The sequence below is a fragment of the Pteropus medius genome, unplaced genomic scaffold, assembly GCF_902729225.1.
Source record: "Pteropus medius unplaced genomic scaffold, Ma_sr-lr_union100, whole genome shotgun sequence".
In the NCBI taxonomy this organism is placed as follows: Eukaryota; Metazoa; Chordata; class Mammalia; order Chiroptera; family Pteropodidae; genus Pteropus; species Pteropus medius.
Genome location: NW_024352783.1, coordinates 9,333,112 through 9,359,053, shown reverse-complemented (window position 1 = coordinate 9,359,053; position 25,942 = coordinate 9,333,112). Strand labels below are relative to the sequence as shown.

The 25,942-nt window shown below is 46.4% G+C and overlaps 1 protein-coding gene and 1 pseudogene across 6 annotated transcripts in view; one reads left to right on the top strand and one right to left on the bottom strand.

Moving 5' to 3' along the window:
• The window catches only part of DRC3 (dynein regulatory complex subunit 3), a 42,020-nt gene that overhangs the window by 9,869 nt on the left and 6,209 nt on the right, over positions 1–25,942 (top strand). For 4 of the 6 annotated variants that reach the window (XM_039847563.1, XM_039847562.1, XM_039847560.1 and 1 more), the window contains 8 exons: positions 759–925; positions 10,821–10,967; positions 14,351–14,470; positions 15,092–15,204; positions 16,649–16,823; positions 21,301–21,432; positions 23,345–23,415; positions 24,911–25,034. In XM_039847563.1, coding sequence (XP_039703497.1) covers positions 759–925; positions 10,821–10,967; positions 14,351–14,470; positions 15,092–15,204; positions 16,649–16,823; positions 21,301–21,432; positions 23,345–23,415; positions 24,911–25,034 — 1,049 coding nt within the window. The remainder of the gene's footprint in view (positions 1–758; positions 926–10,820; positions 10,968–14,350; positions 14,471–15,091; positions 15,205–16,648; positions 16,824–21,300; positions 21,433–23,344; positions 23,416–24,910; positions 25,035–25,942) is intronic. The other 2 variants (XM_039847565.1, XM_039847564.1) reach the window with 2 other exon arrangements.
• Positions 22,668–22,786, bottom strand: LOC120590015 (uncharacterized; annotated as a pseudogene).

Below are 25,942 nucleotides of genomic sequence, written 5' to 3'. Positions count from 1 at the left end.
GGGTCGTTAGTGTTCCAGGACAGGGTTGTAGCCTCAACCTCAACCAAAAACCTGTAGTGGAGAAAATTCAACAAAGTTTTATTCCCAAAGATGTGAAACTTGGGTTAGAGAAGATCCTGATATCTCAATTGGGGTTGGGCTTGCTGGGGGAGCCTGAGTCAGCTGTGATGGAGCATGAAGAACCTGGCCTGCCACCTGTCCAAGGAGGAGTGCTGGATGAGCTCTGGCACCACTATAGTTAGCTGTGTGGCTTTAATCCTTTCTGAGCTTCAGCTTCCCAAGTGAATAAATGGAGAGAGAAATTCCAAACTGCTACTTAAGGCCATTGTCTGGGGATATACACACAAGCACTTGATAAACTGGTAAATGGTAAGCATACAGTAGGTATTATTACTAAAACACTTGAAGGAATGAAGGAAAAGAACACTCTACAACTGTCTCCCCACCCTAAGATGCACTGCTTTGGACCTACCAATAAGCATTTCCATCTCAAAACAACGATAGCATGGACATATTTGCCCATGTGTCCACAGCCAGAAAGATGAGTGGCAGAACTGGAGAGGGCAATGAAAGTTTGAGGCCGTAGGAAGGAATCCACGCATGGCTTCTAGAAAACCATAAGCTGTCAGACAGTGAGTCGGTTCCTGACTCGACAGCTTGGTGCTGGCTCACAGAGCATGAGTAGCTCTGATGGTTTTGTTTCAGGATAGTGCACCCCCTAACCTGTCACTCAAGCCTCATGGCCATCTTCCTTCCAGACCTATCCTTCAACAACATCGAGGCCATTGAGGGGCTGGACACATTGGTAAACCTGGAGGACTTGAGCTTATTCAACAACCGGATCTCCAAGATCGACTCTCTGGATGCCCTGGTCAAGCTGCAGGTGCTGTCACTGGGCAACAACCAGATCAGCAACATGATGAATGTGAGTTCAAGGTCTGAGCAGAGCATGGGCCAAGAGCTGTAGGTTGGGGTAGGAGCTGGGGGATGGGGGTCTGTGGCAAGGGAAAATGCAGGCTCTGCCTTCTAGATCTTCTCTTTTTCCTAGAAAAGCTAGAAATCTAGATTATTCTACAAGAAATCTGATAATGTTTAAACAACATGCTTAATCCATGAAAGTCCATCTGTAGATGCTACTTTGTGCCCTGCCTTGGTGGGGTCTTTCTTTCCCCGAGCCCCACACACACTTAAGAAACTTTTGCTGAGGTGAGGACCTATTGGATATGGGTCATTTGGCCTGTGCTCAGTGGGTACAGGGACCCAGAAGTACAGTCCATTTGGGGGTGCCCAACACACACACCCACATAATCAAGACACACAAGGTGACAAGAAGTCAGTATCTGCCCCCGAGGTGCCAGAGGTGTGTATCTGTGAGGGAGCATGAGTCATTGGTCATTTGGGGGAAGGTGGGCTGCCCCTTGCCCCCTTACAACAAGTTCACAGCAGCAAGCTGGGGTTGAGACGCCAGTGGTTGGGGTGTGGCAGCATTCATAAGGGTCCTGTGTCAGAGGTGACATTACCAGACTGCTCTTGGGGTAGGACTGTGGCTGGGACCCGCTTCTCTAGCCTTCAGTCAATCCTGGGAGCTGTCCAATATCCTTTCAAATTCTACTTAGGTCAGTCAGATGGCCTGGGTCCAAATCCCATCTGCATGCTCTAAGGCTCGAGTCTTCTACACCTGTTTTCTCTTTTGTAAAAGGAAGATATTGCCCAAAACCTACCTGCTAGGAATGAAGTGAGGTGATAAGCATGAGGCATTTCATTCAGTGTCGGGCCAGAGTATGTTCTTAACAAAGAGAGGACGGTCATAGCTGAGATCCTTCCTGAGAGAGTTTCAGGAGAGCTGAGGTGACTTTTGAATCAGACTCATTAAGTGGCGATTGGAATTTTACCATTGAGCAGAAGGAAAGGCTTCCAGGGAGGAAGGAATGGTGTGAGCAAAGGCCAAGATGTATGCTTGGGATGGGACAACCCCAGAGAGAAAAAGGAAGGAAGAAGGTGCCTGGGGAAAAGCTTACAGGGAGTACTAAGGTATCTGAGCCCAGACCTCATTGTTCTAGGAGTGAACATCCCCCTCGAGGAGCCCAGGGTCACTGGAAGAGGTCAGGGGGTGTGGTACAGAGTGGCAACCAGAACAGCAGAGGGGAGATATGGATGCTTTTTTCCTGTGGTGTGTCCAAGGCAATACTGTCTTTTAGAAGGAAACCCTGCTACCATAAGGAGGGACTTGAGGGGGATCGTGTGAGTGGGTGAAACAAGGATGGTGCCCTTTGCCTGCAGAACAGGTGGGCTGAAAGCGTCACTGAGGCAAGGACTTGGGTGTGGAGCTGTGTTGGGCAGGTGATCTCAGGAAGCCAGAAGGCAGGAAGAACCAATGTGCAGATGTGTTACTGAGATTGCTGCTGGAGGTGATGGGGGCTCCATTCTGCTGGGCCCTCAGGAGTGTCCAGAATGCCTCCCAGAATTGGGAGGACCAGCAGCTGAGGGATGCCCTGGCTATTAACTACCTCCTGCCTTTGCTTCTGGGTGGGCCTCAGAAATCTGAAGCAGAGAGCAGGGATGAGATGGGCACTATCAGCAGGAGTCCAGCACAGCTGCAGCTGAGGCCACAGGTATGCCAAGTGCCTACCACAAACAAACAGGGATATTTAGCACCAAGATTACTGGTGCTTCAAAGAAGGGCAGGCTTGTCATCAGGGCTTCAAGGACACAAGTTCCTCTTCCTCTTGGATCTACTGTCCTCAGCATCTCCCTGGGTTGATTCTTTTCGTGGTGTAGTCAAAAGTCAAGGCCACAGGCTTCCTCGAGCATAAGATATCTCCCCCAACAGTGACCCTTCATTATGATCAGAGATCATACCCACCTTCGATCAATATCAGAGCTGAGGGATGGCCAGGCTGGGTGGCTTAGATGAATGGTCTGGAGTAGGTCAAGCACCAACTTCTTACCTGCATTTAAGTCTGTCCAGCGGGGCCAAACCCGAGAGGCTATGTAGTCTAGGCAGTTTGCCCTGCATACCAGACAGGAGGATATAAACTCAACCAGTGCTCTTTTCAGGGTTCAAGTCCTGATTACTCAGCCTGCCCTTTGCTTTGTAAGGCCAGGCAACCAAATGCTGACCAATGAGACAGCTAACACATGGAGGGTCCACCCGAACTGAATCAAGACCTGAGATTTAATTAGCTACTGACTATCTGACCTTGGGCCAGGGACTTAGCATTCTGGGGCTCATTTGCCCATCTGTAAAATGAAAATAACAGTAGTCTCTCCCATAAGCTGTTGTGAGGGTTGAATCAATTAGAGTATGAGATGGCTAATACAGGACCTGGCACACAGTAGATACATGGAAAGCAATGGTTATTCAGGAATTTTCAGATTCAGGGCTACCCCAAACAGCCCTAAATCTTGCTGTTTGAAAACTTTTCTGAGCATTTAGCAGCTGTTGCTGCCTTGGTAGGTCCAATACCTCCAGGCCTATCAGTAAATTATCTCTTCTCACTTGCTGTCCCTTGGACATTGTAGACTTCAATGGACCCGAGACCCTTTCCCTTACAAAGGTCCAGGCCTAGGCTTGGAAATGGATACTGACTCGCAGTCCAAGCCTCAGCCCTGCTGTGGACACCCAACTCTGTCCCCTGACCTTGGGCATTCTCCCCTCCCACCCTTGCAGGGACTGGATAGGAGGAAACTCTATCCCTCTTTCCCAGTGGGATGCTGAGTGCCAGGTGGCCCCTCCTGAATATGGGAGAAAAGCAGGTAAAGCTGGTTCCCAGAGAGAAATAGGAAAGAAGAAGTTACCTGAGGAGAAGCTGCCAGGGAGTACTGAGATATCTGGGCCTAGATCTCATTGTTCTGGAGAACTGGCCATATGCCAAAGATGCTGGAGTCCCTGCATCTTCTTCACCTAATCAGGTACCAGCCCTCTTGGTGACTTGAACCAGAGAGTCCTGACTTAATAAGATGCAAACTCTGTGTATCTATGATTTTAACCCTTATCTGCACTGTGTATCTGACATCTAATTATATACTTTCTTGTTATTTGTTTATTTACTAGGCTTATGTTAATCCCTGTTTATTGTATTAAAAACAAGCAGATGTTTCAACAGAACTCAGGGCACACAGGGAAGATCCCCTCTCACTCCTGACCTCAGCCCATACTTCCCTTTCCAGAGGCCACAGCTGCTTCTAAGTTGTATGTATCTTTCGAAGCATCTTATTTAAATGTTTCACGATTGTAACATCTGTCTGGCTACCCTCCAAGCGCCTGCCTTCGGTCATCCCTTCTCCTTCCAAGTCATCAGTTCCCCCTCTGCTGGACCATTCCATCATTTAGATGTGGCATGATGTATTTTTCTAGTCTCCCATAGGTAGACACTGAGGTTGTTTCCAACCTCGTATTATTACACGCAGGCTATAATGGATGTCCTTGAACAGGGCTTACTTTGCACCTGGGGAGGACTGTGGGCAAGGTAAATTTCTGGAGGTGGAATTGTTGGGTCTGAGGGCATGTACATTTTCTATTTTGATGGAACTTGCCAAATCGTCATCTATAAAAGTGAAATTCTTTACAAACCCACCAGCAATTATAAGGCCTGTTTCCTTTCACCATTGTTATCAAACCATTTTCTCTTAAATAATCTAAAAGATGAAAAATGGAATTTCACTGGAAGATCTCTTAAAAATTAAATCACATCCTATCTCCTTGCCCCATATACACTTAAAACTCCAGTGGCTTCCATTGTCCTTAGAATAAAATCCAAACTTGTGACTGGCTGACCTTGTTTCTAATCTTGCCTCAAGTCTTGCACCCAGCCCCATCCCAAACCAAGCTGCAGCTACCCTGGCCTTGATTTGTTCCTGGTATACTGCGAGTTCTCTTCTGCCTCAGGGTCTTAACCTGTGCTTTTTTTGCTTCTAGGAATGCACTCTCCTCTGCATTCTATGGCCAGCTCCTTCAGGTCTCAGAGACCTCTGAGTTCCCTAATTGAAAAAGGCCTCCCTGTTGTTTTCTCTTAGGGCCCATCTTTATGTTCTTATAGCACTTACCCCAAAAAGTAATGATTTTATTTACTTTGAAAAAGATTCTTATCCTGTACCCCTAGAATGTAAGCTCCTGTAATAAAGGCAAGGACCGTGTGGATTTTGTTCCCCCTGACTCCCCAAGGCCCAGTATGTGCCTGAGGCCTGGTAGGTGCTTAATAATGTTTGTCCAATGAATACATAAATGACTGAAAAAAATTCCTTCAGAAAAGCATGCTAGGTTTCTTTTCTATCTTTTGCATAGGACACTGTGTAGGTGTTCAGAAGATACTATCAAATGAAATATAGGCATACCTCAAAGATGTTGCAAGTTTGGTTCCAGATGACCTCGATAAAACCAGTATCACAATAAAGCAAGTCACATGAATTTTTTGGTTTCCCAACACATATAAAAGTTATATTTACACTATACAGTAGTCTATTAAGTGTACAATAGCATGTCTAAAAACAAAATACATACTTTAATTAAGAAATATTTTATTGCAACAAACTCAGATACAGACAACAAACAGAATGGTGGTTACCAGTGGGAAAGGAGTTGGGGGAGGATGAAGATGGTAAAGTGAGTCAAATACAAGGTGACAGAAGGACACTCTCGACTTCCGGTGATGAGCACACAGTAGATGTTGTATTTTAAAGTTGTATACCTGAAATTTATATAATGTTATTAACCAATGTTATCCAATAAACTTAATCTTAAAAGTTTCACTATAAAAATACTTTATTGCTCAAAAATGCTAACCATCATCTGAGCCTTCAGTGACTTGTAATCTTTTTGCTACTGGAGGGTCTTGCCTCCATGTTGATGGATGCCGACTGCTCAGGATGGTGGTTGCTGAAGTTTGGGCAATTTCTTAAAATAAGACAACAATGAAGTTTGCTGCATCAATTGACTTCTCCTTTTATGAATGATTTCTCTGTAGCATTCGATGTTATTTGACAGCATTTTAACCATAGCAGAACTTTTTCCAAAACTGAAGTCAATCATCCCAAACTCTGCTGCTGCTTTATCAACTAAGTTCATAATGTTCTAAATCCTTTGTTGTCATTTCAGCAATCTTCACTGCATCCTCACCAGGAGTAAATTCCATCTCAAGAAACCACTTTCTTTGCTTATACATAAAAACAAGTTTTTATGTTCAAGTTTTATCATGAGATTACAGCAACCCAGTCACATCTACAGGCTCCACTTCTAATTCTAGTTCTCTTGCTATTTCCACCACATCTGCAGTTACTTCCTCCATGGAAGTTTTGAACTCCTTAAAGTCATGCATGAGAGCTGGAGTCAGCTTCTTCCAAACTCTTGTTAATGTTGATATTTTGACCTTTCCCATGATACATAAAATGTTCTTAATGGTATCTAATATGGTCAGTCATTTCCAGAGGTTTTCAATTTACTTTGCCCAAATCCATCAGAGAAATCACTGTCTATGGCAGCTATAGCCTTACAAAATGTATTCCTTAACTAATAAGACTTGACTAATAAGACTTACTCCTTAACTATGGGCGGAATGTTCTGTTGGCAAGCAAGAAAACAACATTAATCTTGTACTTCTCCATCAGAGCTTTTGGGTCACCAGGTGCATTGTCAGTGAGCAGTAATATTTTGAAAGGAGTCTTTTTTTCCAAGCAGTAGGTCTCAACAGTGAGCTTAAAATATTCAGAAAACTATGTTGTAAACGGATGTGCTGTCATCCAGGCTTTGTTGTTCCATCTACAGAGCACAGGCAGAGTAGATTTAGCATAATTCTTAAGGGCTCAAGGATTTTCAGAATGGTAAATGAGCACTGGCTTCAACTAAAAGTGAGCAGCTGCATTAGACTTTAACAAGAGAGTCAGCCTGTCCTTTGAAGCTTTGAAACCAGGCATTGACTTCTCTCTGGCTATGAAAGTGCTAGATGGCATCTTCTTCGAACATAAGGCTGTTTTGTCTACATTGAAAATATGTTGTTTAGTGTAGCCACCTTCATTAATTATCTTAGCTAGATCTCCTGGATAACTTGCTGCAACTTCTGCATCAGCACTTGCTGCTTCACTTGTACTTTTATGTTAAGGACACAGCTCTTTCCTTAAACCTCATGAACCAACCTCTATTAGCTTCCAGTCTTTCTTCTGCAGCTTCCTCACCTCTCTCAGCCTTCACAGAATTGAAGAGAGTTAGGGCCTTGCTTTGGATTAGGCTTTGGCTTAAGGGAATGTTGTGGCTGATTTGATCTTCTATCTAGGCCACTAAAACCTTCTCCACATCAGCAATGAAGCTGTTTCACTTTCTTATCATGTTTATGTTCACTGGAGTGGCACTTTAATTTCCATTGAGAACTTTTCCTTTGCATTTACAACTTGGCTAACTGCCTGGTGCAAGAGGCCAAGCTTTTGGCCTACCTTGGCTTCGAGATGCCTTCCTCATCAAGCTCAATCATTTCTAGCTTTTCATTTATAGTGAGAGATACATGACTCTTCCTATTACTTGAACCCTTAGAGGCCATTGTAGGGTTATTAATTGGCCTAATTTCAATATTGTTGTGTCTCAGGGAATTAGGAGGGCTGGAGAGGTGAAAAGCCAGTCAGTGGAGCAGTCAGAACACACACGATATTTATTGATTAAGTTTGCCATCTTATATGGATGCAATTTGTAGCACCCCAAAGCAGTTACAATAGTAACATCCCTGATCAAAGATCACCATAACAAATATAATAATAGTAATAATGTTTGAAATATTGTGAGAATCACCAAACTGTGTTACAGAGACATGAAGTGAGCAAATGCTGTTGAAAAAATGGTACTGATAGATTTGCTTGATGAAGGGTTGCCACAAACCTTCAATTTGTGAAAAATGCATTATCTGCAAAGTGCAATAAAGTAAAGTGCAATAAAATGAGGTATGTCTATATTAGCTATCTGGTTGACATTTTTCCCTATTTTAATAAAGATAGAGTATAAGACACCTCCACGCCCTGCACTGGCGGCAGCTGGCCTCGGTTTCTCGTGTGGCCTCTTGAGTCAACTATAAGCACAGCATGGGTGGCAGCCATCTGTGGATTGCTTGCTGACACATACTAGGTGGGCCAGGAGGGGCTAGGTATAAACTTGGCCTGCAGCTGGACCCACTCTCAGGGGGCCACTGGGCCCCACAGGACTTATACTACACAAAGCCATTCTGCTAAAATCGGGAGACTTAGAAGCTTTACCTAGTATGTAGAAACAGACACAAAAAGGTAGCAAAAATGGGGAGACAAAAGAAGCATGTCCCACATGAAAGAACAGAACAGGGCTCCAGAAAAAGATATAAACAAAGTGAAGTCAAGCAATCTGTAACAGATGCAGAGTTCAAAACATTGCTTATAAGGATGCTCAATAAACTTAGGGGAAGAGTAGATGAACTCAGTGAGAATTTTAACAAAGAGATAAAAAACATAAAAATGGAAATGAATTATAAAATTATACAAGGGAACCAGTCAGAAATGAAAAATATGTTATCTGAGGTGAAGAGTATATTAGAATCAACAGAGTGGATGAAGCAGAGATTTGAACCACTGATATAGAAGATAGGGTAGCAGAGGACACCTAATTAGAACAGCAACAAGAAAAAAGAATAAAAAAAAAATGAAGATAATTTAAAGAGCTTATGGGACAACATCAAGCATACCAACATTCGCATCATAGGGGTACCAGAAGAAGAGAGAGAGCAAGAAGTGAAAAACCTTTTGAAAAAAATGATGGAAAACTTCCCTCACCTGGTGAAGGAAATAGACTTACAACCCCAGGAAGCTCAGAGAGTTCCGAAAAGATGAACCCAAAGAGGCCCACAACAAGACACGTCATAATTAAAATGCCAAAGGTTATATACAAACAGAGAATCTTAAAAGCAACAAGAGAAAAGTAGTTAGTTACTTGCAAGGGAGCTCCCATAAGACTAGCAGTTGATTTCTCAAAAGAAACTTTGTAAGACAGGGCTTGGCACAAAATATTCAATGTGGTGAAAACCCAGGGTCTACAACGAAGAACATTTTATCCAGCAAAGCTATCATTTGGAGTCAAAGAACAGATAAAGAGCTTCCCAGAGAAGAAAAAGCTAAAGGAGTTCATCACCTCCAAGCCAGTATTACAGGAAATGTTGGAGGGACTTCTTTAAGGAGAAGGAAAAAAATATGTAGCAAAAGTATGAATAAAGAAAGGCAATAACTATATATCTATCAACAAGTACTTCAAATGAAAAAGAATTAAATGCTCCAGTCAAAAGATAGGGTGGCTGAATGGATAAGAACACAAGACCTTTACATAGGAGACTCACTTCAGATTAAAAGACACACACAGACTAAAGGGATGGAGAAAGATATTGCATGATGGACCTAGAGGGTATTGTGCTGAATGGAGTAAGTCAGAAAAAGATAAATGTCACATGATTTCACGTACATGTGGACTCTAAAGAACAAAATAAACAATAATAACAAAAAAGCGGAAACACTCATAGGTACAGAGAATATTTTGAGGGTTACCAGATGGGAGGGGGATTGGGGGGTCAGTGAAAAAGGGCAATGGGATTAAGAATGAATGAGTAGTTACAAAATAGTCATAGAGATATAAAGAATAGCACAAGGAATATAGTCAGTAATATTGTAATAAATATGTATGGGGCAGAGGGATACTACATTTATTGAGGGGATCACTTTGTGAGTTATATAAATCTAATCGCTATGCTGTACAACTGAAACTAATATAATGTATGCCAACTATAATTGAAAAATGAAAATATTATGTACTCAGCCATAAGAAGAGATGAAATACTGCCATTTGTGACAGCCTGGATGGACCTCGAGATAATCATGCTAAGCAAAATAAGCCAGACTGAAAAAGTTGAAAATCACATATTACTTATATGTGGAATATAAACCTAAAAGCAACAAATGAACAGGACAAACAGAAACTCAGAGACATGGACAATGGACTAGTAGTTACCAGTGGGTAGCGGGTAGGGGAGGAGGGAAGAGGTAGACAGGGTAAAGGGGGTCAAATGTAGGGGGGTTGGGGGAGGGTGAAGTGGATAAAGGGGATCAAATATATGATAGCTGAAGGACATAACTTTAGGTGGTAATCACACAATAGAATATATAAATGTCAAATTATAATGTACACTCAAAAATTACATAATTATATTAACCAATGTTACTCCAATAAACTTAATAAAAAATAAAAATAAATATTATTAAAAATAAATATTATTAAAAATAGAGTATAAAAAATAGCAGTTAATGTTCCACTAGCTGTTATTCAGTTAATTCAAGGTTAATTATAAAGTGGTTTCCATTTAATTTAAGAGATTTGGACCTTTCACAGGGCTTTACAATCTAAAAGCACACCTATTCTGAATGACTAATAAATACGATAACAACAATTACCACCATCTATTGAGTAGGTATCAGGCACTCTCTTACCTGCATTTCATAGCTCATTCGTTTAGCCCTTTCAACACACTTAACATCTTTATACCCATTTTACAGGTGAGGAAATTGAAGCTCACATATAATGGGTAACTTGTCCCACAGCTAGCATTTGAACCCAGGTCTGCTGATTCTTTGGAAAGCCCAGGCCTTACCTAAGGCCTCAGTACAGTCATCCAGCCTAAAACCCCCAAGCCCTCCTCTCCTGTCACTCCAGACAGTGCTGAAGGCTCTGTGGCCAGACTGCAAATTCTGACAGAGTACCAGAGATAGAGACTTCTAGGAGTGTTTTCAGCTCTGCAGCAGCCAAGAAAATGGGTCTTCTCCCCTCTCCTCCCCAGATCATCTACCTGCGGCGGTTCAAGGACTTGCGGGCACTCGGCCTCTCTGGGAACCCCATGGCTGAGACAGAGGATTACAGGATGTTCATCTGGGCCTACCTTCCTGACCTCGTGTACCTGGACTCCCGGCGTATTGACGAGCACATGGCAAGTGTCTCCCTCTGGGTTTCCCAGCTCTGTGAGACAGCCGTCAGGCTCCCCAGTTTTGTGGAAAGGGACATTGAGACAGAGTTCCCCATCCACCTGAGGAGGAGAGAAAGGGCAACTCCCTCTTCTTAACTCCTTTTACCTGCTTCTGTCAGAGCAATTCCAGCAGAACCCTCATTGTTACTATTTAGTGCTTGCCGACAGCGGCAGGCTCTTTCCATGTGTTGCCTCCAGGCCATTCTACACTGTCTGGTTTTCCTCATGAAAAAGATGAGGAGACCAAGGGTCAGTAACTAGCCAGGATCAGCAGCTTGTGGCAGAGCCAGGATTCACCTCTACTCTATGTGACCCCAGAAAAATACTAACAGCTAACTGTGGTGCCAAGCACAATGCATTATTTCATATTGTTTCCACCACAACCTGTGATGTGGGCCCTGCTCTTATCCCCAGCTTGCCAACAGAAAGCTGTCACAAGGGGAACTTCGGCTTATCCAGGATCTCATGGTCGGTGGTGTTCAAGCTGGGAATTGGACCCAGGCAGTTTAGCTGCAGAGCTTGTGCTTTCAGCCTTTGTGAAGGGCTCGCCCCAGTGCGCAGGGCTTTCCCCTCTCCACTGCATGGACCTGTCTACTGCCTGGTCTATCCACCATATTGTCTGTCCACTGCCCACTCCTTTCCCACGTCCCATGCTATGAGCCGGTCCACTTTTACTTACTCCTTACTCTTTGCAGTGTGATCAATTTGTGGGCATTTTCTCCACTGGAAAAAAAAGACTCTTCCCAGCTTGTGAGGCTTTAGCAGCAGAATTGGGATGTCGCCTATGTGTTGGGAGCCAGAGAGACCAAGGACTGTATGACCAGCCCACTCGTCATAGGAAGCTATTGCCTTTCCTGGGAGAAGAAACCTGTGTTTGGGGCACACTGAGTTGATGTGGGGAGCACCCAGGAGAACCCAGTGGAAGCAAGGAGGAGGGCTGGGTCACAGGCCCCAGCACTGATCCTGCTAGGCCTGGACTATGGAGCAGAGCCCAGCCCCTAGGTAGACCATGCCACCTTCCAAGTCTGGAGCTCCACTTGCTGTCAGGGTGCATTTCACTCATTATAAAATAATGGGACAGCCTAACACTGCACAGTTCCAAAGCCTCTCCCCAGGCATTCTCTCCTTTGTCCCTAGAAGTTTCTATAAAGGACAGGGAGCATATAAAGGGCAGTTGCCTGGGCAACCCCATCATGCTGTGGGGAAATGAAGACTCCTTTCACAATTCAGAGATTTGCCTAGAAGTATCAAGATAAATAAGTAAAAGGTGGTAAAAGCAGAGTTCTGCAAAGCAGAGGCACCTGAAACTCTCCTGTCCACTTCACTGTCTGTTCTGGGGCCAATCACAGCCTGCCCCAAGCCCTTGACCTCTTGGTGATGTAGGATTCAGGCAGCAGCACAGCCAGGGCCAACCACAGGCCATCCAGGGGCCGAGGGTAGTCTCCCAGGGGGCCTCCCAGCTCCCAGGAGCTCTCCCTGAGGGTTCTTTCTGTTTCTGTGAGGCCACTTTTAAGTTGAGGCCCTGGCTATGCCTGAAGGCCAGCTCTCCCCTTAATCCAGCACACAAGATGGGCAGGGGCTGTGAGCTCCGGGGCTTTGTGCGGGGTGGGGAGAGACAAGCAAGAGGATCAGGGGTCTATCAGCAGGGCCATACTGGGGTTTGGGGCCTGTCCTATTGAAGGTGGAGGCCTGGGGAGAATCTTGAGCAGTTTTTAGCAGAATTCATGATGTGTTCCGCAATTCAGGAAGACGGAGGGGATGGAGCTGTGGTCCTGAGACAAAGAGAGAGAGAAAGAGAAAGAGAGAGAAGAGGTTGTGGCCTCACCCAGGGCAGGGCTGTAGGAATGGAGAGGAAATGAGGGGCCAGATGCTAGAGATTTTTAAAAACTTAAACTTATTTATTGAAGTATGAATACGTAGGGAAACAGAATGTAAGTGTACAGCTCAATGAATAGCAAGAGATCTTTAGAAGGATTTCAACTCTGTACAATATAAGCTGTTTGCAGCCAAAGCCCCTGTTAAGGCATAAAACTACACTGACGTGTACTGACATCGTGTTCAGGAGGAGACTGGGATGGACCTCAGACAGCACAGGACAGTGGAAGGCAAGCTCAGGCTCTGGAATTGTACAGACTCTGGGGAAGCCCCTGCCTTCCTTTGTGCAGTCAACACACAATTAGATCTTTTCATAGATATGTAAAAATGCCAGGAGGGAAGGACATGGGCTAAGATAGATGTACAGGATGGGGTTTGGTGGTTATGAGGTAGCTTCCTCAAGGAAGTGAGTTTGAGCAGGGATCTATCTACAGGATGGGCAAGGGTTGACTAGGTGAAGGCAGAAGGCTGAGCACGTGCAGAGGCCCTGGGTTAGGAGGCAGCATGATGAGCAGGTGAGTGGCTGGAGCTCAGAGAGCTGGTGAGAGAGAGTGGGGGAGGCAGGTAGGGCATTGCAGGCCACAGCAGGAGCTTGTTATTACCCTACACCCAAGAGGAAACCATACAAGGTAAGTAAGGGGCTGCAAGATCAGGTATGCATTTAACAGGTTGCTCTGGCTGCTTGCTGGTGAGGGGTGGGCAGATGTGACAGGCAGTCAGGAGGTAGCATGGACAGACTTGGGCATAGGCCTGGGTCTGAGGGGGTGGGGAGGGTCCAGGATACTCCTGGGTCTCCGGCTTGGGTGCTGGCTGGCTGGGGTGGAGGGGCACTCACCTCGACAGGACTCTGGGAAGACAGAGGTCCATTTTGGACAGGGTGAGTTGGCAGTGTTCTTGAGGCAACCAGGAGACATGAGGCCATTAGTAACAGGTCTGGTGCTCAGAGGTGGGGTCTGAGCTGGAGGTAGAGACCTGAGTATTGTCAGAGGATGAAGGATCTTGTACTTGAAGACTTAGCACAGGTGAGATCACCTGGGGTGTGTAGAGTGAGCCCAAAAGGGTGAGCACCAAGCCCTAGGGACACCAGCATTTCTGGTGGCCATAGGGGAATGAGCCAGAGGGGTGAGGAGAACCAAGAGATGGCAGGGCACAGAGCCAAGGGCCAAAACTCTTGTGACCAAGCTGTGACTTGAGTTTTTCATTTTACTTCTCACTCATGCATCCCTAAAAGAGAGCCAGAACACTTGCTGTAGAGGGCTGTGGAGGGCCAGTGATCCTGTGCTGCCTACCGCACCCCTCTGGGTCCTTCCCTAATTTCTCTTAGACTCAGAATGCTTGAAAAGGGCTATGAGACAACAAGGCATTCTCATGACACCCCTGCCCACATGTAGGAGGCCCACAGGATGGCAGAGGCCAGTGTGCCTCAAAGGGACCAAGCATCCCCTGGTAACATTTTCTCATTCTCTGGTCAGAAAGAGCAAGCTGAGATTAAGCACCAGTACAGTATTGATGAGCTGAAGCACCGGGAGAACTTGATTCGGACCCGGCTGGAGGATGAGCAGTCCTGGCAGAAGAAGCTGGAGGACCACAAGGTACACTTGGCCCAGAGGAGCCCTACTCCTCACTTCTTTCTGCCCTGGCTCCAGGATGCTGGCCACAGGGCATCAGTCTAGTTCAATAAAGGTCTGCAGGGCCCAGGCCCTGAAAACCCATTTTTTTAATTGAAGACAGATGCTGCGCAGCAGTATCTAGCTCTGATGGAGCATGTAAATCGTGTTCCATCCACAGGGCTTGGTGCCCTGTCACTACCTCACTCTGCCTGCCACCTGCCCTCAGGGCCAGCTCCACCTTAGGCCCAGACCTCACCTGCCTTACCTCCCCAACAGGGCCGGCAAGATTGTGCTGAAACAATCTGACAGTGCCCCGTGGGCAGCCAGGAAGGTTCAAGTCCCTGTTCAGCATGCCCCTAGATTCACAGCTGAGCCCCTGCCGGCCTTCTCCCCACAGTCACCATCCTTCCCTCCAGCCAGAACAAGCCATGTGCAGCTTTCAGTTTTATGCCTCTGGACCTCCACACGTACCTACCCTTAGCTCAGCATGCCCTTCCCTTCCTTGCCTTCCTTGGAGGGCCAAGCATCCACCAGCCCCAGTGCCCAGCGTAAAGCCTGTGCGGCTAATCAGTCACCCAAGCTTGGTTGTGTTTCTGACCACAGGCTGCATTTGTTGAGCATCTGAATGGCTCCTTCCTGTTTGACAGCATGTACACCGAGGATGTGGAGGGCAACAAGCTGGCCTGCCTGCCCAGCGTTGGTGAGCTTCTTGAGGCATATCCTTCCAAGTTCATAACTGTTTTCTCTGGCAGAGCCTAGGCCCTATGCCACCAGCCTGCCTGGGGTTAGTTCCTTTCCACTCTGGGCCTCAGTTTCCCTATCTCTCTTTGAGACCCTGGAAGATAAAACCTCCACTCAGAGCAATGTGCCCAAGAGGCAGTACAGAGCCAGATCAGCTAAACTGTACAGGGAATGCTGTCTGGATTTCAGGGAACACACTGAGGGTCTGGTCAGCATGGCCTATGTCTGTATGCTTGACAAGACAGGTTGTCAGAGATGGAAATTTGACATGTGGCACTAACTTTCCTTACCATATTTACTAGTTCCTACTGTATGCTTTGTGTACTGTATTGATAATTTTCTCAACCACTCCACTAGATGAGTGCTGCTATTAATCCCATTTTATAGTTGGGGAAGCTCACCTTAGAGAGGTTGACTTGTCCAAGGTCACACAGTTTCAAGCTGGGATTTGAACCCTAGTCTATAGGGTTAAGAGCGTGTACTTTTCCCCCAGGTAGCCAGAGCCAACAGGATGTGACTGACAGTTATCATCAAGGCTGTGGCCAGGATGGCCAATCAGTTGGCTTAAACTATAAGCCTAGGGACTCAGGATAGAATCAAGGGGTTCCTGGTCTGAAGGTGCTAAGATGAGTCAATGAGTCACAGAGTGGGTCTGTGGAGACTCCAACTCTGAGTAGAGGAAAAAAAATCACTTTTAAAACCCCAACATTCTGAAAGAAGTGGGGGAGGGGGTGGTAAGAGTGTGGGGCTGACCGAGCAGAAGGTGAAGAGCAGGACTCTGGGCCAGACAGATGGACTCCCTCCTGGCTCTGCCACCTACCAGATGGGTGACCTGGGCTTACATCAAGGCTCTAGCACCTGCCTGACTTTAAGATCCTCCTAAGGATTCAATGTCGCTGGCTCTGTCGTGCCCTGACATGCAGGTGAGGAACCTGAGGCCCAGAAAGGGGAAGCAGCTTGCCAGGGAGAAGCAGTAGCAGAGCCAGGGCTTGAACCTAGATCTCTCTGCTTCCAGCCCATGGTCCCCGCCCCCTCAACCCCCCGACCATTGCAGTTTCCCTCAGCACACTTGCAGCACCTGAAGACAGACCCTCAGCAAAGGTGCCATCTATATAACACAACAGAAACAAAAATACACATTGCCTCGCTCCCAGGCCAAGCAGGCTTCCCCGGACTCCCAGCCCCTCCCTATCCCATCCAGGTCCCTCAGGAGTCTCTTAGCATGTGTCTCCTCTGCTCTGTAGTCTCCTCCTGTAGCCCCCTACCTTCTTCCCTCACGTAGGTCCTGTGTCTGAATCCCTCAGGCCAGGGGTAAAGATTCTCCAACCATCACCTTATCCTCCAAATGTCAACTCCTGGCTCTACCAACACCAAGTCCTGCACCCAAAACAACCTCAAGCTTCCTTAACAGCCACTCACCTACAAGGACAAATTTGTCATCATTTGCCTGAACATTTTTGAGTATGGACTGAAACAGCATGAAAAGCGGAAAGCAGAGCTTGAAACCTTCAATGAATGTGTCCACGAGGCCATCCAGGAAAACCAGGAGCAGGGAAAACAGAGGATTGCCAAGTTTGAGGAGAAGCACTTGCTGGTAGGCCCCACCCTCCCTGTTCTCTTCCTGCCTCCTGCTGCAGGTGTCCATGCAACTGGGGACCTGGACCCAATGGACAGGCAGTAGCCCCTGTACATCTGACGACCCCTGAGGCCCATGATCCTTGTTCGCATTTGCCAGAGCTAACCCAGCTCACTGTCTGAGCCAAGATTCAGCCTTCCACTGACACTACCAACCACAGCTCCTCTGCTGGCCAAGGCTGAGCCATGGGGCCTGTGGGTTTCTTTCACCTAAAACACCCCTGAGGTTCAAGGTACCATCATCATTACTATTTAAATGGTGTTTTTATTATCACTACTATTATGGTGATGATAATGACCATATGAAAAAATGAAAGGAAAAAAAAACCTTCCTTTTTGTTCATTTGTTTATTTAGCAAAATCTTCTGAGCCCTGCTCTGTGCCTGGCTCTGTGCTGGACATGGCTTCTGCCCTGAGACAGCTCCCATCTGGTGAGGGGCATAGACCCAGGCCCTCCCAGAGTGGTCAGATTCTCAGAGTGGTCAGCACCAACCTGGAGGGAAGCCAGGAAGCATTGGGAGTTTCCAGAGGCACCTTAACTTGGGCTGAGGCTTACAGGACACAGAAGAGTTTTCCAGGGGTGATAGAGGAAAGAAAGGTGGTTCACAGGCATATGGGACCTGCCTGACCCAGGCCACTCAGCCCAGCCCAAGCAGGGGCCATGTGTACTTGATGGGCATTGTTTCTTTAGTTAGCATTACTTTGCAAGGCCAATCCCTAACCTGTTCTAAGTCATAGAATTTCTGAGACTCTAAGGAAAGCAATGGACTTTCTTTCTCCTCAAAAAACTGTTCAGCGGTGGCTCCATAATGTAGTGGTTAGCACATCTGCTTTACATGCAGAAGGTCCTGGGTTTGCACCCCAGGTGGAGCCACGGATCATACCCCAAGTATGCCAGGCCCCGGGCGGTGCGCCAGGGCCCCTGGGCGCATGCCACAGGCGTGTGGGAGGAGACGACCTGCCTTTAGAGATCCATTTCTTAAGGGGAAATGGCAACATCCATAGGTCAGGGATGGAAAGGGGAGAGAATTAAAGAGGGGGAAAAAAAAACTGTTTATACACACCAAGTTTGTGAACACTTGCCTGCTGCATCAGGGGCCCATAAAGCCACTCCTGGCTGAGAACTCTAAAGTAGAAAATCCCTTGATGATGCAAATTCAAATATAATAGGGTTGGTGATAGGCCCCAGTATGCTTCCCAGCCCTCCCACTCTGCATGCCCCATTCTCTCCACCCACTTATCCCATTAGCCTTGTCAATGGGACCTAGGTTATGGGGAGGGGTGTTATGCATTCAACCAGAAGTTAAAACTTGTCAGCAGATGAATACATTTGGTACACATACATATTTTGTTTGGCCTGCAGAGGGTTTTAAAACATTTTGAATATCCTGTTGACATTAAAAACAGGAAGATTTCACAGAAGAATTGTGGTTGCTAGCTTCTCTGGAGGCAGTTGTCATTAGGGCCTGAGGATCGATTGTGCCCTCTGGACAGGCCACGTCTCAAGTCCCCCAGGCCCTGTCTGGCACATCCTCCATGACATTCCTTATCTAGTCCCTGTAGCCACTGGATTTGGGAAAACTGGATGTCTGCCAACTGGCTCCTCCTGAAGCCCCAGGCTGGGGCCCAGGCCCCTCAGCAACAAATCCCCCTAAAGAAGCAGAACATGGGCCAGGCCACAACCAGTGTTGCACTCCTGCTGGCACCAAGCCCAACCCCCTAACAGGCTGCTCCTTGAGCTCAGATCTTTAGACCAGGCCAGCTCCTCTGACTTCATGAGGCCCTGGTCTGCATGGTGGCACCCTCAAAGTCTTTCTTGGGATGCGCCCACTGGGATTTTCCAGTGTGCCTAGGTGCCTCTAATGTTCAACCAAGTTGAGTCCACTTGTCTTGGAAAAGTTCACAAACTCCACGGGCTGTAGGCCCCAGTTCTTTTTCCTCACAGGATCTTTCTGTGAGCTTGTCCTGCATTCCTCTCACCACCCCAACTAGACCCAGGCTTACACAACACTCCTTTCCAGTGTCCAGCAGGGGTGGTTCAGGCGGACTCCGTGCTGGTGATCCTCTCCTGACCTCCATTTCCTCAATGAAATGAAGATAGTCTATGTGTGTTGCAGAAAAGTTGCAAAAATCAGACCGGCAAGAAACTAAGCAGCACTCAGAGAGTTGGAGAACTCAGGTTTATTAAGCTGGCAGTCCCAGAGGACCTAGCGCTCTGAAGATCTGGGCCCTGAGCTCAGATGCAGCTTTGCTTATATAGAACTTATTTGGCATGCGCCCCCGATTGGTTAATTTGTCCTCAGACAGTTACAAAGTGCAGTAGTTGCTGTGGGGTATAGGCAGTTACATTTGTTGCTTAGACAAAACAAGCAAAAGGGAGGATGAGTCATTAGTTAATTTTGAGTATGGCCTATGCAGCAAGCATATCTGTAGAAGCAGAACAAAGGCTGATTAACCTTTTGAGTACAAATTCCTCTTCATATGTAGTCATAGTTACTCTAGTGACCATAGTGACTAGTAGTGGATAGGTAATACAAATGTGAGCACAGATACAGAATGAAAAATGTATACAGGGGAGTACAGTCTGCCTCCAACCCATGTGTGCACATGTGTGTCATTGGCATGTGTCAGTCATGTGTATATACATGTGTACATATGCTATATGTGTTTGTGTCTCTGTGCACGTGCGTGCATGTGAGTGTGAACATATGCATGCATGTGTGCTCATGCATGGACCTGTGTGCATGTGTTTGTGTCTGTGTGCATGTGTGTGCACATGTGTGTATATGATGCAAGTATAACATGCATTGTTCTACACTTTGCTACTTGTGCAGTTCAGCAATCCTTCTAAAACTTGAGTTGCTTCATGTTTTTAATAGTTGTAGAATAGCTCGTTGCATGGATGAGCCATAATCTATTAAACCCATCCTTGTTGATGGACATTTTTTTCCCAGTTTCTCGCTCTTTCAAACAGTGTTGCAATGAATAACTTGGCGCAAGTGTGATCTGTAGGATGAAGTTCTAGAGGTGGCACTGTGCATTGCTACTTTTACTAGTTTTTGTCCAACTGCACTCCACAGAGGCTGAACCTTTTGCAGCCCTGCTGGTTCCCCTGTCAGGACAGTGTTAGCAAGCTTTCTCAATTTTGCTAATTTGTTATTTTCTCTTAAAGGAGGGTGAGCATCACATGTTTTACAAACATCTATTTATTCTGTGAACTATTTGTTCTTATAATATGTCCTTACCCATTTTTTATTTGGTGTTGTGCTCTCTCTCTCTCATAAAAATTATTACTTTGTAGGAACATTTTATAGATTCAGAAATTGGCCTTATGTCAGTGAAATAAATTACAAATATTTTTCCCAGTTTGTTATGTTATTTTGTCTATGATGTTTTTATCATTCAGAGTATTAGAATTTTTTATGTGGTAGAATTTATCAGTCTTTTCTTCTGGTTATACTTAAAAATAACTTCTCCACTCTGAGATTATTTATTAAAAATCCTTCATTTTTTTCTTCTAATACTTGTATGCCTTTATTTTTTACATTTAAATCTTCATACTGACAGGAATTTGTTTTCGTGTAAGGCTTGAGGTAGGAATTGAATCTGATTTTTCTCCAGACAAAGTAGCCATTATTATAAATATCATTCGCCTCCCCAATCGTATCCAGTTACTCGTCCTTCGCAAGAAACACCAAATATCAACAGAAACAAGTTTACATTATATCCAGTGGCCAATTCTCTAGGTCTTTTGTTAGTGAACCGCTGGTATTCAGTGCCCAACTCAGCCCCCAGGGTGCTCTCTAGCCCGAGAACACCCTCTCATTCCAAATGCTCCAGCTCTGTTTACTACTAACACCCACTTTCTCACGAGGGTTCTGTGTGGGTCTTACCGGTTTCCTCAAAGACTGTCTTATTTTTCCAGTGTCTCTCCCTACGTGTGCCTGCTGTAGGCTCTTTATTGAGTCTCCACTAGTCAAGCCCCCACTGTGAGCCAAGACCTCACATACACTGCCTAATTCCTAGGACCTTGTGAAGCACAGATTCTCTCTCCATTTACATGAGGAAACTGAAGCTTATAGAATGGAAGTGACTCACTCAAGGTCAGACAGCTAATAAGTAACCCAGAGAAGATTCAAATTCAGGTCCACTTGACGCTGAAGCCATAGTTCCTTCCCACCAGCCACCTCAAACAAAAACCAAAGTTAACATGGATTAAGCTCATGCTAGCCAGTGCTAGCATCTGCCCTAACAGCCTCCAGACATGGAGAGGATAATTAGCTTCTACAAGCTCACAGAGCTGGCAAGTGGCAAAGCTAACTCTTGAGCAGACTGAACCCAGAGTCCCAAATTCTTACCCACAAGACCAATTGCCACCTGTCATGAACTAATTACAATTACTTGTAGATTTCTAAAGCCCAGGCTTTTGTTTCCAGAGTTTAAGTGCTATACGTGATGAGTCTGAACTGACCAACGTTGAGATGAAGATAGTAGAATACAGTGAGGACATCACTGAGCTGTACAACGGGCTCATGACGCTGGAGATGCAGTTGGTAGAGCAGCTCGAGGTGAGACCGGGCCCCTGGGCACAGATGTGACGTGACCGTGCTCTGCTAGCCTCATTTACAAGAAGCTGGTGATGCAGCTAAAAAACCACACTCCAGCTGGAGCCTTCCCAGGCATTTGTCTGCTGGAAACATCCAGTGCGATTCAGCATGTCAGACTGATGTTTTCCTCATCAGTCCTTTGCTTGCTTTTAATACATTTCAATCATTTACATTGCAAGTAATTCTTATGCAGCATGGGAGGTGAGCTCATTCCTCCTCTGGAGTGTTTCCCCACCCCGCCCCCAATCCTGGAAATGCCCAGAGCCTCAGCAGAGAGAGGATTTTTATTAGACCTGGCTGCTCAAAAAATGAAGTAAAACCGCACTCGAGTACGAAACAAAGGCTCTTCCGCATCTCAGCCTGTAGTTGCTGCATGTCAGGGAGATGCAAGGAGCCTGCAATTTAGCACTAAGTAGTGAGAAAGAAAAGCACTGCTATCTAAAATTCCTTAGGGGCCAGAGTGACTGGTGTGTTCACAAGGCAGCTGAGGTGGGGAGTCTAGAGTGCTGTGATGAATCAAACCTCATTGGATGCTGCCATGGCTAGGCCAAGAGATAGCAGCTGATCAATTCCTCACGTGTCAAGTGACATCTCAGACACAGGATAGATTTCCCCATCACATCACATAGCAGATGCTCATGCCCCGCTGGGGAATGCTCAAGCACTGCAGAAAGCAGCATGCGAGCCTCAGGGGAGGCTTAGGCAGTGGCTTGCAACCTTTTCTAGCAGATCCCCTTTTCAAAATCTCCAAATTCCCTGGGACCCATGCACAGTGGCCAAAAGGCTATAAATGTAGTTGTGCTTTTCAGTGACCTTAGTTTTATTCATTACAATAGTGTTTACGCACATTTGGAACATGTATAATTGGCTCAGCCCATAGACCATCTCCAGGCTCATGTAGTCTCCCTCCATCGTCAGCCCACCCTGCAGTTCTGTAGTCTGTGGTGGATTGTACTGGGGCTCGTAGGGTAGCTGGCTTCACCATGCATCCTCCATTGTTCCCTCAATCAACATCAAGTCTCATTAGGCCCTGGGTGCCTTGCTAAAGCACTGGGATGCAGCAATGCAGGAGTGCCTGCAGGGCACAGTTAGTGAGATGTCTAGGGTAACAGCCAGCATTATTGAGGGTTTTCTCTCTGACAGGCATAGCATTTTGTGTGAAGTAAACCATATAAGCTTTTTTTTTTTTTTTTAAATGCCTACAGCACCTGGTGTTCCTAGGTGGTCTCCCATCCAAGTACTAACCAAGCCCGATCCTGCTTAGCTTCCGAGATCAGACGAAATTGGGCACTTTCAGGGTGGCATGGCCATGGACCCATTTAAGCTTTACCACAACTCCATGAGACAGATATTATGAAGGAAACCCATTTCATAGATGAGGCAGTTGAGGCCCAGGAAGGTTAAATAACATTCCCAGAGTTACACACAGTGGTGGAGCTAGGACACTGACCCAGGCATTCTGGCTCATAATGACGATGTCTCTGTATTCTCTGGAGGTGATAGATGCCACTGAGAAGCCCAAAAGAAGGGAAGTAGCTCTGTGTATATGTGTGCAGGGGTGTAAGACCAGGACATGTGTTCCTGGCCAAGGGAAAACGGGCACAGGCCTGGAGAAAGCACTGCATTAAATATTTAGGGGGTGGTGAGTTGAAATGGTCAGAGAGTAATGGAGCTGTGGGACAGAGGTCAGAAGGAAGAAGTAGGATCAGTTCACAGACATCTACTGGGAAAGCCAAAGTAGTTGGTCTTTACCCTGAAGTTCTGTGATTAGAGGAGGTATTGGCTAAGTTCTAAGATGCGTCTTTTGCTCTGAGGCTAGACCTGTCAAGTTCGTGTCTAAATGTGCATGTTAACTGTTCCTTATCATTTCTAGGAGACTATAAACATGTTTGAAAGGAACATCATTGATTTGGTGGGATTCTTTATTGAAAATGTTCAAAGCCTATATCCTTTCCTTGGTGACCTTCCATGGGGAAGTGCTACTGGGCCCGTGGGGTTATCCTGGCCAATACCACTGCTCCCCCTGCCTTCAGGACAGGTAGGGGAGAGGTGCCTACATTTTTAACACAAGGCAAGGAAAGGTAATGCTTCTTTACAGACTAAGCAGAATGCAAATAAGTGGGATCCCCTTGGCCACATGAGAAGTCAAACATCTGCCCCCTCCACTGCCACCAGTGCCCTAAACATATTGGCAGAGATAGTAAAATGTCAGCACTTTGCTTTTTATCAGAAATACCTATGCCCGTTTGATTTACAGGAAGATCTATACCTCTGCCAAGATGATATTAAATTCATCACAAGATCCTATTGAGTGGGAATCTCCACCTTGGAAATTAGAGAAATGTAAAACCTCCATTTTTTTCACCAAGGGAAAAAGATCACCTTCAAAGGATGGAGATTTGGCAACCACTTTGACTCAAAGAATGTGCCCCCAGGTCCGAGAGTTTCCCCACCCTCAGAACAATGACAGCTTGTCTGAGTAACCCCTGCAGGGTTGCCATGCTGGGGAAAGGAAGGCATTGTTTGCAGTAGAAATCCTGGCAAGTTTTTTCTCAAATGAATGACACTCAATGGGAGACAACACTCCAGAATCTCCACTGCCCCACAGGTATACATGTGGGGGAGACAACTTCCAGTTGAAGACACTGACAAATTATTCATAATGAGGTCAGCAGGTTAGGAGCCAACATTTGGGGCATAATCAACCCTTCTGCCATATGAACTCAGGGCCCTGCTGTGTGGGGCAAACTGTGCTCCAGAAATGATCCCTGGTCCTGCCTTCCTGAGCCCACAGTCCCACAGGAGGCAGAAGTGATGGAGACAGTGAAAAGCAGCAAACCAAGAGACCAGGGCTTGGAGCCTCTTTGAGGAAAGGCCCACTAAGTGACGATCTGAGAGTGAGCCAGAGGGACCAGGTGGAAAGGTGGGGATGACAGGCAGAGGAGACAGCCCATGCAAAGGTCCTGAGAAGAGCCAGAGAATTCTGGGCCAAGAGGAGGCTTTTAGGCCACAATAGAGAGCGAGAAGCTCCTGGAGTGCTGTAAGCACAGGAGAATGGTGTCCTGTTCACCTACATCTTTATAGCACACTCTAGCTGCTGTGGGGAGAAACGGCTAGAGTAGGAGACCAGGTCTTAGTCTACAGTCAAGTCAGGAGGTGGTGGGATGGAGAGAAGTGGAGGATGGAGGGACACATGGAAAGCCCAGTGCCAAGAGCCAATGATGACCAGGGGGAGCCAGGATGGCCCTGGGGTTTGGTGCACACAGGTAGATGGCTATGAAGGGGCTCCTCAGAGTTTGCCTTTTGGTCCTTAAGAGTCTGTTCTCTCATCTAGCAGCAATGGCCTGGCCCTCTGAGCTCTTGCCGAGGTCCCAGCCCACAGGTCAGGGACATGTTGAGCCGGCTCCACCTTTGGCCTTTGCTTAACTTGAGGCTGCACAATGGCTCAGTGTCGGGACCTGGAGACCCACCACCACGAGAAGCTCCTGGAGATCTCCATCAATACCCTTGAAAAGATAGTCAAGGGTGAGCTGGATGAGGACCTGCCTGAGGACGTACGGGCGGTGAGTGTGGTGGGATGGGGCTGGGAGCATGGTCGGGAGTGGCGGGCCCAGTGGATACTGGCGCCTGGCAGACACAGTCCAGCCAAGCTCTGTGGCTCCAGTAAGCCTTAAAACCTCCCAGCGCCTCAGTTTCCTCATTTGCAAAAAGGGAAAATAGCCCCCTTTGCAGGGTGGTTGGCAGATGAAATGGGCTAACAAAGTACCTGGTTGGGGATTCGGTAGAGCCCAACTAAAGAGGAGCTCCTGATAATTAGGTAGTTTTAACTTACCAACAGGTTGCTTTCCAAAAACTCATTTCTGTGGGGCTTCTGGAACTTTCTAAGAGAGGCAGTTACAAATAGAGCTAAGGTCTGGGATTTCTCCAAAGGTCTTCTTAACTCTCAAGTCTCTATGATGAGAAGCACTGCTGGGGTTTGGAAACCAAGCACCATTTCTGATCCAGCATGATACTGTCTCTCATTTTCCACCAGAGCACCCAGTGATAAATGGTCATGGATCAGCAGGGTCAGCATGGATGCCTGGGTCTCTGGGTCCTGCATTGGTGTCCAGTAGCAGTATGTGTTATGTCTCTGGGAAGAGGCACAGGCAACGACGGGAGGGCCCAGGCCCAGATGTTTTCTTGTCGAGAGCATTTCATTCCTTCATCATTCATTCCGGTAGCAGTTTCTCAATTTCTCTCCATCGCGATGTTACCACCAAGTTAAGACGTCATTGCCCTTTGCCTGGACCACTGGTCTCCTTACTGCTTTCCTACAGGTGGCGGCAGTCAGAGAGATCCTCTGAAAACCCAAACCACAGCATTTTGTGCTTTTGCACAATACCCTCTAATGGCTTCCCATGACTCTTTGAGGAAGCTCTTCACCCTAATCCTCCAGACCTTCATGCCTGGCCTGCTACCCCAGTGAACT